Source organism: Lygodium microphyllum, chromosome 1, assembly GCF_053477565.2.
Source record: "Lygodium microphyllum isolate KBCC chromosome 1, Lygodium_microphyllum_v1.1.10, whole genome shotgun sequence".
NCBI lineage: Eukaryota > Viridiplantae > Streptophyta > Polypodiopsida > Schizaeales > Lygodiaceae > Lygodium > Lygodium microphyllum.
Window position 1 is genome coordinate 61,423,458 of NC_141135.1, and position 12,064 is coordinate 61,435,521.

Genomic DNA, 12,064 nt, shown 5'->3' on the forward strand with positions numbered 1-12,064 from the left:
GCCATTGGTACGAAATGGGTCTACAAATTGAAAAGGAATGCAGATGGATCCATAGATAAGTACAAGGCACGGCTGGTAGCTAAAGGCTACGCACAGAAAAAGGGCATTGACTATGAGGAGACCTTTGCTCCTACCTCCCGTATGACGACCATTCGGTCTATGATTGCCTTGGCTGCACATTTTGGTTGGAAAGTGCATCAGCTGGATATAAAGACTGCATTCTTACATGGGGAACTTCAGGAAGAAGTGTATGTACAGCAGCCCATTGGTTTTGCAGTTGAAGGCTCAAAAAATTTAGTATGCAAGCTGAAAAAAGCTCTATATGGTTTGAAACAAGCTCCACGAGCTTGGTACGCAAAGATAGATGCTTTCTTGCTTAGTCAGGGGTTTGTAAACAGCCCATCTGAGTCTACCCTTTATGTACATAAAGAGGGGGGATCCATGCTGATTTTGTGTCTATATGTAGATGACCTTTTGCTCACTGGAACACATGCTGATCAGATTTCAGCATTCAAAAATAATTTACAGCAAACTTTTGACATGTCTGACTTGGGTATTTTGCACTATTACTTGGGCATCCAGTTTGTACATGATGCTAGAGGCATTGGATTATGTCAGTCAAGGTACATTGGGCAACTTCTTGAGAAGTTTGGCTTACAGGATTGCAAGCCAGTTTGTACACCCATGGAACCTGGGCTCAAACTGTCATTACATGATGACAGTGATTTGTTTGATATCCATACTTATGCTCCAGCAGTGGGATGTCTCATCTATCTATGCCACACTCAGCCAGATATACAGTTTGCCGTTTCAGTTTTGAGCAGGTACATGCATCAGCCTCGTATGTCGCATTGGCAAGCTGTGAAGCGTGTGTTTCGTTACTTGCAGGGTACTAGAGCTCTTGGATTGCTTTATGCCAAGGGGGGACCACTGCAGTTACATGCTTACAGTGACTCTGATTGGGCTGGTGATTTTGATACTCGTCACTCCACTAGTGGCAATTGTTTCTTTCTTGGCTCGTCATGCATTTCTTGGCTTAGCAAGAAACAATCCACTGTTGCCACGTCGTCATGTGAAGCTGAGTACAAGGCAGCCTTCACTACTGCAGTTGAGTGCGTATGGCTTAGACGCTTACTTGCTGATTTGGATGTATCTGTTACGGAGCCTACTCCTTTATATACTGACAGTCAGAGTGCCATTGCAGTGGCACGGAACCCTGTGTTTCATGCTCGCACGAAACACATAGAGATTCACTACCACTTTGTCAGAGAGAGGCTACATGCAAGTGATATCAGCCTTGTCTACTGTCCTACCACCAACAATGTGGCAGACATCTTCACCAAAGCTCTTCCACGAGACAAATTTGAAGCATTTCGCGATGCTTTGAATTTGACGCCCTTTGGTGGCGGATGATCCTTGTACACTTGATCACTCTTCACTCCAGGGGGGTTTGTTGGGTATCTCACACGCCTTACTTACGCCTACGCTCATATGGGAGTGTGCGGGTGATCACTAGGACACTGGGGCACTTTTTACTCTCGGTAGGAGAGGTTTTTTCCCCCAGATTATGTGTACTATTTTGTATGTGCTTGTGGTGCACACTTGCGGGCACTTACTGTGTTCGGGTGTGAACAGCCCCTTATAACCCTAAGGTATAAGGGTTATCATTTGTACTTTCAGCTAACACTCTATTAAGTACTATTGCATTGGGTATCGTGCTCAACTCTGTCTCTCACTCTCACACTGTCTACTGCACTTCAGCTGCACCTCGATCCTCTTCCATCTGACAGAGATGAGGCTGAAAATGTGGAGGTAGCTCTTTTCATAGAAAAGTTTCTCGAATCCTAGAGCTAAGCAAGCTGGTACATCATACTTGGGAGAGAGTGATTGAGTGAGGAGAATCATCGCCATGTCGTCCGATGAGATCATCCTACCAAGGAATGCAAACTCATTCCGCATGTCCTCCATCTTATTAATCTCATCCTACATAGAAGGTGTAATCAGCTTTCCTTCCGTGGATGGGTGGTAAATCCCTGATTACAACTTAATTACAACAGCTAACAACAAATGCAAATCTGAAAAATATAAATTTACCTACTGATCTTGGACAATGCACACCCGATTGGCCCCAAAGTTGGCGCCCCTTTCGGTATTTCTTTAGCTTTATTGAAGAAAAAGTTGATTTACAATAGGATTCTCTCAATCCCCTTTGCAATCCAAACTCCCCTTACTATCAAAAGTGACCAGCAAGTCTTCAATCTGGTTTGCCCCTTGATTCAAGCACTTAATTGGCCTTCACCCACTTCATAGACAATGGAAATCCCCCAAATTCAATGGCTCGCTAGTCCTCCACCTGAATTTAGCTGAAATTCACCTTCAGCCCTGAAAAATCCAAGTCTTGGAGCTTCCAATTTCTAGCACACTTCCCAAGGCTACTGCTAAACCCTAATTTCTGCTGCAAATTAGGGTTTACAACAAAGAAATCTGAAATTTCTTAGCCTCTGGTGATCTCAATGCTGCAATCTTTGGAGCAAGGTTATAGAAAAGCTCGGAAATAAGAGAGAATGCTGAGGAGAGAGAAAATTCGAACTTTCTTCACGAAAAACTAAAGAAAATCTATCATTTACTGCTGCTGCCCTATCTCAACAACTTGTAGATGCAAAGAACTAAAGAAAATCAGTCATTTACTATTCTTGCCCTGTCTCGACAGCCTGTAGATGCTATCACCTGCTCTTAGTAGAGCGGCCCTTCCATATGGGGGTCTTGAGGTTAATCTTCCTTCTTCCCCCTTGGATTGAGTGCTCTAAGGCTCGAGGCTTCTTGGTGTTGAGGTGGTTGATCATGCTCCTTTCCAAAAAGGACCTTTGTCACAATCATCATGTTGCTCCTTCCGAGTTTCTGCTCTCTCATGTTCTCCTCCTAAAATTGAAATGATTGTGCTCACTGTGGTAGGGCAGTGGTGCTCCTCACGGACTGTTGATAGCTATTGGTGAACAAGTGATGACTCCAAGATTCAATGGCTGCAAATCAAACCAGCAGCATCTCCTCCCTCTCTCTTGTAGGCTAAATACACTTAAAAATGCCTCTCTCCAACCTCTAAAGACGTTTTTCCATCTTGCATGGGCATTTTTGACAAGTGACAACCTTCCCAAATGGTTTTTCCAACATTATCCATAATTATATATTAATTTTCAGTCTTTAAATACTGAAAATTAATCTATTAATTATTTCGGTACCCTAAAAAATAATCTGACTGGCCAATAATTAAGTTGGCTAGGCATCTTCCATTCCTGAGTGTCTCTGTGCCATCTTTGTCCATCAAATTGGCGTTAAACGCTACTTCTCTAGTATCATCAACTAACACTTGCGACCAAATGAATGACCTAGGCCAACAATTGACACCAGATACCACCAGGTACCTATGCAACATAACTTATAACAACTTTTGCCTTTGATATCCCGTGATTTTCTCCCGTCTCGAGCTCGTAAATTTACTCTAACCCCAATTGCGCCTCACATATGCAGCATTTACTTAATCATGTGATTAAAATTTAATCCACATGTTAAGTGAGGGTTCAAAAATACATGTCCTCATGACAGCCCTCCCCCTTAAAATCCTTGCAATCGTCCTCGATTGCACTGCCAAAAGCATCAAAAGCAAAGTATTACACTGGAATTTCCCATAGGGCATCATAGTCAACACAACATTGCGCACTGCTGTTCAACCATTCCATATGCCCAACATATGCTGAAAATTACCAGCCAACATAACATAACATAAGACTCACATAGAATCTCAAAAACATTGCCAGATTATCATGTGACATGTCCATTTCTCATGAGCTCAACTCATCTGGCAAAATTAAACCATAGCATAGCATAACCGAGCATAAACCATGGCTAAAACATCAATGGCATCATAACATATGCTGTTGTCCATAGAACTAGATGTAAACCATTGAAAACTGAGCATAATTTGATTATAAACTAATCACTTGTTGATCTAAGAACTGATCACAAACTGCTGCAAATGTGACCCCAAACTGATCACAAACTCGTTGCAAAAACTGACCAGCAATCAATGCAAAAACTGATCCAAAAAGTGACCATAAACGGTTCTCAAGCTGATCAAAAACTGGGCTGAATACCACTTAATATTAATGATCATACACTGAAAACCAACATTTGATAATCAACCCCTGATGATCATTAATTGATGCTACACCAAGCATAACCAATGCCATACCAAGCATAACTGATTACACACGGAGCATAACGGATGCAAATGTATAGTTTTAGAGCTGCAGTGAAAACTATACCGATCTGCATACCAAACATAGTGACTAGTACACTGAATAGTGATCTCCTTGCAAACATATTGTTTAGCTACTACAGTACCCTAAATGTATGCTGAATACATTCAAGATCCACTACTTCTAGAGCTGTCCATAATTGGAGAAGCGAGGTGCTAGCTCCCTCACAAGCATCAGGAAATACTCTATACCTCTGCTCTACTAAATATGATTGAGCCCGAACTAAAGTCGGCTCTAACTGGAAAGCACCAAGGTAAAGCTACAACAACTAAGGATGGTCTGCCAAGTCATCCTCCATCCATTTGGCATCCATTAGTGAATAATTCTAAAACTTCACCAAGTACCTTCTAGAACCCTTACCCCTGATTTTCCTCTCTTTATGTGCCAAAATCTGCTATGGTACCATTATTTCATCGAGCTCTTCAACCTCTAGCTGAATTTCAGCTGAGACATCCTCTGGCACATCTCCATGAAAAGGTCTAAGCAAGCTCACATGAAAGGTATTGTGTATCCGCTAGTGTGGAGGCAATTTCAGCCTATAGCATGCATCATTGGTCCTCTCCAACACTTGAAATGGCCCATAGTATCTCATAGACAGCTTTTGGATACAATCGCTCTTTGCCCTTCATCTTTTTCAACCGTGCCTTTTCAAATCGCAGCAATACATAATCGCCCTCTGGAAAGTGCAAAGCACATCTATGACAATTAGTTGCTCTCTTTTGCTTATCCTGTGAACTTTGAAGAGCATACTTAACTTTTTGATAAGCTGCATCCATGCTTTCCACATAGCGATCAAACTCAAAGATCTTATCTTTTGTGTGCAAAATAGGGGGTACTTTCTTACCACTCTCTACCACCTCAAATGGAGCTTTGCCCGTAGAACTATGCACTACGTTGTTGTAAGCAAACTCAACCAAGGGTAAATACTGCTCCCACTGTGTCTTGTGGTCTAAAACATAGCACCTCAAAAGATTTAACACTGTGGAATTTGCCTCCTCAAACTAACCATCTGTCTGCGGATGAAAGGATGATGAGAATTTCAGCGTGATACCCATATTCTCAAACAAGCCCTTCCAAAATAAACTCGTCATCCAAGGGTCTCAATCACTAATGATCGACTCTAGCATACCATGATACTTAAAGAGCTGCAAAAACAATCGTCCCATATGATCAGCCTTAATTTTCTTCCTCACTGGAATGAAATGGGCTTGTTTGCTAAACCTACAAATGATAGTCCATATCCCATCATTCCATGTAGGTGTCTTAGGAAGCTCAAAAATAAAGTCCATTGCAATACTCTGCCAAGGCCTATCTGGAATAGGCAAGGGCTGCAACAAACCCGGCATCTTTTGCCTATCATGCTTTACCTTTTGGCATACGATGCATGTCTTAACAAATTGTTCTACATCATACCTCAAAGTTGGCCAATAAAAGAAATGCTCCACTGCCCAATACCTCTATGTCCTACATACGAATGAGCATGACTTTCAGTGATAACTCTAGGCCTTAACTGCTTTGTGACACACAGTCATCCATGCATCATCAAAAATCCATCTCTTACACAAAGTGTCCATGCCTTTGGCCATTGCAAAGCTGATCATAAACATTAGCAAAGTTTGAATCAATAACATATTGCTCTTTCATGGTATCCAACTCAGTGTAATAAACCATATTGACAGCCAACAACTAAGGTTTACGTGACAGTGCATCACTTTTCCACTCTTTCTCTGCGATTTGTTCCTCTTTTCAACCTTATTTTTCAAATCTGCCCTGACTTTCAGCTTTATGTTTAGATTTACTCTTTTTCTCAGCCTTTGACTCTTTGACATGTGACTTGGCATCATCATCGTGAAATCCTGCATCCTTTCCACGCACCAATGTGTCGGTTGTAGTAGCAGTTTCTATAAGCTGAGACATGCTGGAAACAGTGGACTTAATGCAAAAATCCCGAATACCCTTTGGCAAACCACAAATATACTTCTCCACCTGCTCATGGAGGGGTACTATGCGATAAGAAGTACCTGGCAACAATGCATCCCAAAACTTCTTATTATACTGATCCAAATTCTTGCAATCTTTGGAAGTTGTCATAATGTCTACTTCAAAGGTACTTGTCAACCAATTTGAAGCAAACATTTGCTTGAACTGGACCCAAGTGGTAGGTGACTTCCCTTGAATGAAAAGTGTAGACCACCATTGCAATGAATTTCCCTTCAAAAATGTGGCTGCCTTGCGTATCTTAGATACCTCTATGAAGTTGCCTCCAGAATAGACTGCATCAAACTGTTGAATAAAAACAAGTGCTTTCGGCCTATCTTGTACACCACCGAAAGGCTCAAACTTCACGCTTTTGCCACCTTCATCATAGTCCTTTAGCACACCTATGGGAGTCAAATTATCATAAATGGCCTGCTGCAAAAAGGATGCATTGGCTGTATTTGCATATAAACCAACACTATCCGAAAGCACCTACATGACCAACACCAAATCCTTGTGCTCCAATAGTCCCTAGGGGTGCCAATACACATCCATGTGGCCCGCTTTGCGCTCCAAGCATCATGCCTATGCTGCCATACCTGGGATTAGGCATTCCACTTGCATTACCCGAATACATTGGGTGTTGTGAGTCATGCATTGGCTACTGCGTACCATAGGGATTTGTGCCATACATTCCTGTATATGGTGCCTGTCCAACCATAGCATGAAAAATGGTGCCACCACCAAAGTATCCTTGCTGTCCCATACTTGCATGTGCATAATTACCTTGCTGCCCAAGTTCCCATGGATTGGCACTACCAAGTTGGCCATGCATTTGCACTTGCTGCCTCACGGATGCCAACTGTTTATGCTCATCGGGCATTTTGGGCTCTTCTAAAGAAGGCTTTGGCATTTCCTTCAGTTCTTGTGGTTGTCTCGAAGCTGTAGAAGGTGTCTTCTTCTCTTTGCATTTGCTATCCTTCTTTGGGGCATTCAAAAATCGAGTAAACCGGGGATCCTTTCCCAATTCAACAAAAAGATTTGCTGTTGTACGCATTCAATCCTTGAAACTATCATCAAATTCTTCAGCCCCTTGCTGGTCATCGGCCTCTTTATGCATTGAAGTGCCAACATTTGGGACATTTCCCACATTTTCAGCATGATGTCCATACTGAGAACCATGCCCAACATCAGTCATTGCATTTCCCCCTTCACCACGTAATTGACCAAGGAGTGACGCATCCTCTCCACTTGATCCCGTATCACCATGTGAAGACATGCTTGCTGTAATTCACTGCTAAGAAGGATTTCAACAATAATGCAATAGTCCCAAGTTGCAATCAAGCACCACAGGCCCACCAATTCAAAGGATTTGATGGAATCCCGGCAACAGAACCATGTAACCAGCCTTCCTTCCGTAGATGGGTGGTAAATCCCTGATTACAACTTAATTATAGCAGCTAACAACAAATGCAAATCTGAAAAATACAAATTTACCTATTGATCTTGGACAATGAATACCCGATTGGCCCCAAAATTGGAGCCCCTTGCGGTATTTCTTTAGCTTTATTGAAGAAAATGTTGATTTACAATGGGATTCTCCTAATCCCCTTCGCAATCCAAACTCCCTTTGCTGTCCAAAGTGAACAGCAAGTCTTCAATCTAGTTTGCCCCTTGATTCAAGCACTTAATTGGCCTTCACCCACTTCATAGATAATGGAAATGCCCCAAATTCAATGGCTAGCTAGTCCTCCACCTAAATTTAGCTGAAATTCACCTTCAGCCCTAAAAAATCCAAGTCTCGGAGCTTCCAATTTCTAGTACGCTTCCTAAGGCTACTGTTAAACCCTAATTTTTATTAGGGTTTACAGTAGAGAAATCTGAAATTTCTCAGCCTCTGGTAATCTCAATGCTGCAATCGTTGGAGCAAGGCTGTAGAAACGCTGGAAGATGAGAGAGAATGCTGAGGAGAGAGAAAATTCAGACTTTCTTCGCGAGGAACTGAAGAAAATCTATCATTTACTGTTGCTGCCTTGTCTCAACAGCTTGTAAATGCAAAGAACTGAAGAAAATTAGTCACTTACTGCTGCTACCCTGTCTCAACAGCCTGTAGATGCTGGCACCTGCTGTTGATTGGTCTTCTTCTGCCCCTGGCTACCTCAAAAGGTCCTCCAATGGCTGCAAATCAGGCCACCAGCATCTCCTCCCTCTCTCTTGCAAGCTGAATACACTAAAAATGCCTCTCTCCAATCTCTAAAGACGTTTTTCAGTCTTGCATGGGCATTTTTGACAAATGGCAACCTTCCCAAATGGTTTTTCCAGCATTAGTCATAATTAAATATTAATTTTCAATCTTTAAATACTGAAAATTAATCTAATAATTATTTCAATGCCTTGAAAATTAATCTGACTGGCCAATAATTAAATTGGCTAGGCAACTTCCATTCCCAAGTGTCTCTGCACCATCAGATTGGTGTTAGGTATCATTAAATGTCACTTCTCTAGTGTCACCAACTAACACTTATGGCCAAATGAATGACCTAGGCCAACAACTCGCACCAGATACCACCAAGTACCTATGTGGCATAACTTATAGTAACTTTTGCCTTTGACATCCCGTGATTTCCTCGGGTCCCAACTCGTAAATTTACTCTAACCCCAATTACAGCTCACATGTGCAACATCTACTTAACCATGTGATTAAAATTAATCCACATGCTAAGTGAGGTTTCAAAAATACATGTCCTCATGACAAAAGGAGAATCATCAACAACAACTAAGAGCATCCCAAGTTTCTACTCTATGGTTATATGGTGGGCAAATGTCTTTTGATAGCAAAGAGAAGAGAGCTTTGTCCATAAATTTGTTGCGGTTTGAAGTTTGCACACATGCACAAGGACAAAATCCTACAAACTCATTGAAGAGACTCTATGGTAATATGGTGAGCAAAGATCTTTTGATGGCAAAGAGAAGAGAGCTTTGTCCATAGATTTGTTGTGGTCTAAAGTTTGCACACATGCAAATGGATAGAATCCTACAAACTCATTGAAGAGAAAAGATCACACTCTAGAGTTGAGCTAATCCCAAAAGATTGATTGGTCCATCATAGAGCCAATGTGAAGATCCTCCAATGGATGCGGAATTGGGATGGTAACAAAGTCCCATAAGTCAAAGTGTGAATAATAGAGTCCACTTTGTAGGACCAAAGGCAACAGTTCGTACCATCAAGTCGACCTTCTTTAGGGAGAGAAGAAAGCATGGGCACTTGAACAAAAGCAACCATCATGGCTATGCAAGAACCTATAGTACAAGCCCTATGAGAGACCAATAGAAATCCATTGTCTATTCTACAACAAGCCATAAGTGAGGTGACTCCCGATGTTATAACGGAATCCATGCTCTGATCTTCTTGGCCTATCAGAGCAAGAAAAAGGTGCTAAATGTCAATCTTTGTGTCGCTCTTCACAATGGTCAAATTAAAGGGACCAACTATCAAAGGAAGATTGAATAGTCTTCGTCTGAGTCATCAAACCTATCAAAGCAGCACTCCATAACTCTTCAAATACACCTATAAACACACAAAAAACTCGTGTTTTGATGAGCTAACCAAACAAAGGAAAAATCAGTTACACCCTGCAAAGAGAAGTTGCAGATTCCCCACACACTTCGTAGAGGGCAAAAAATTTGCATTATTTACCATAGATCTACTCCAAACAACAAGCTAAGTGTGATCTTTTCTTCATAGAATATTGAAGTCCTTACTTTGGTGACAATACCATGGGAGAGTGCGCAATGAAAGAGAAACATAAACATGGAGAGAGAAGAGAAGAGAAAAACTACAAATGAAAGAACAAAATGGAAGAAGAAAATATGTACTAAACTCCAAAAGAATACTGAACACAAAGATTGATCAGTCCCTGCACGCAATCCAAGGCATTAGTGGAGATCATGCTAATGATGAAAGGCAACACCAAAAGAAGATGAAGGAGTGCCCCCAGAGATCGGAGTGTGATGAAGATCTACAGCAAAAAAATGAATGATGATTACCACCAAATTGCCCTGCTGTAAATAACAAGAAATGCCCAAACCTGGCCGACCTAGTCAAACTAGCCCCAAAATATTGGTCATCTGCATTTCCAGGAATAAAATAATGGTAGCGGCCATATATAATCCAAATCACAAAACAATAATGTTGATCACCTCTAGTAGATGTCAAGGGGTCCTGCAGCCATTGAAAAGGGAATGCAAAGGAGCTGGAAACTGATCTTTGGAAGTGTGAACACACCCAAACCTCATTGAGAAAGAAATGCATGCTCTAAACAGAGCTGCCTCCTCTATCAAAACACACCACAAACTTAAGTGTAAGAGCTTTTAATCTCCTCATCTGACTCAAACTGAGGCTCATAGGTAGGAGATGACTGTGCATAACACAAATGACTGCTAACATGAACTACAAGACTTAGTTGTTCAATTGTATTTTCAGGTGGTGGGCATGGAATCCAAGTGCTCACTTAAATTTGTTTCCTTGTCACAAAAAAAAAAATTAAAAAATTTAAAAAAATCCAAGCACTGGAGAAAAAGAAGAGCTAGGATTTCGATTGGTTTTCCTTGGTCTTTTTGCTGGTTTTATAACTAAAATGACAAAACGTGAGTTATTTTTATTATTGAGGCAAGCAAAAATTTTCAGACAATTTTCATTGAGGCAAGTGAAAATTCAAACTGGAACTTTGAAAATCTGACCATGAAAATTACATCGTTGTCACATTTCCCATGTCATTTCAATTATCTGGCTATGTAACCCAACAACAGAGAGTAACCAAGGACATACTTCTTTTCTTGCAAGCAAAGAACCAGTCTTCCATGGCAACAAAACAAGATAGTGCTAAAACTGCAGAAAACCCTATCATACCTCTTTCTTTACAAGCATTGGCCCCGTGCTTATTCCCACCACTATACGCTCCTTGGCAGCATCAGCAGCAGCCTATTCCGATCGACACATGATTTCCTCCGTTCAATATGATTTCAAACTCTCACGATTCCTCATGCCCTCTCTCTGGGAACTTGCTTTGTAACCTGAGCTGCGAAGAAAATATGAAAAAGCGAAGCCTTGCCTTGAGAAGCCTTCGGTGTCCATCATGGAGGTGGTCAAATGTGCCTCCAAGCACGACAGCACCATACATATCAGTCGGAAGAGATGATGGATTAGACTGCGCAGGGCCGTCGCCTTCTCCTACCTCTTCCTCTGAGGCCTGCGCAGGGCCATCGCCATCTCCTAACTCCTCCTCCTCCTCACAAGTCGTACGGCCGTCTGCTGCCTCCTCCACACTTGCTGCAGCCATGGCTTCCCTCAGAAAACCAAGCTTCCTGGAGGCTGGGCTTGTCGTGTTGATCCCCCTCTCAACTGGCACGTGGGGCCGCACGTGCTCTTCATACACAAGAAGGTTTAGGGCTGTGACACGCGCCGGTTAATTGACTTATGCAAGTCGGCACAATCGACCTTTACTTGCATGTTTTCGAGTCCTAATAACTTCCGCCCCAAAAAAAGGGGATTGTGAAGTTCATGGAGTACATATTAAAAACGAGGGGATTCCATCGACTAACTGGAGTTAATGTACGCGGCAAATTGAAAATAGATGATTCTCCAAGCTACCACAAGGCATAAATTCATAGATAAGTAATGTGTTGTCATCTTCAACACAAATTTTGATCAACTTCACAAGATTGGGATGATGGATGGAGCTGACACAAGAAATGCACCTTAGCTTGAAAGTTTT

General features: G+C 41.7%; 1 protein-coding gene across 8 annotated transcripts in view; it reads right to left on the reverse strand.

The window, feature by feature from the left end:
* LOC148041177 (phosphopantetheine adenylyltransferase-like) overlaps positions 1-11,791 on the reverse strand; it is a 44,344-nt gene extending 32,553 nt beyond the window's left edge. For 2 of the 8 annotated variants that reach the window (XR_015690829.1, XR_015690830.1), the window contains exons 1-2: positions 11,402-11,787; positions 11,200-11,271 (exon numbers count right to left, since the gene is read on the reverse strand). Coding sequence is in view for 5 of the 8 variants with exons in the window: in XM_087677387.1 (XP_087533513.1) it covers positions 11,200-11,271; positions 11,402-11,629 (300 nt within the window). In the remaining 3 variants the exon portion in view is untranslated. Of the gene's footprint in view, positions 1-11,199; positions 11,272-11,401 lie in introns of all 8 variants that reach the window. The other 6 variants (XM_087677387.1, XM_087677384.1, XR_015690828.1 and 3 more) reach the window with 5 other exon arrangements.
* Positions 11,792-12,064: the final 273 nt, after the last annotated feature.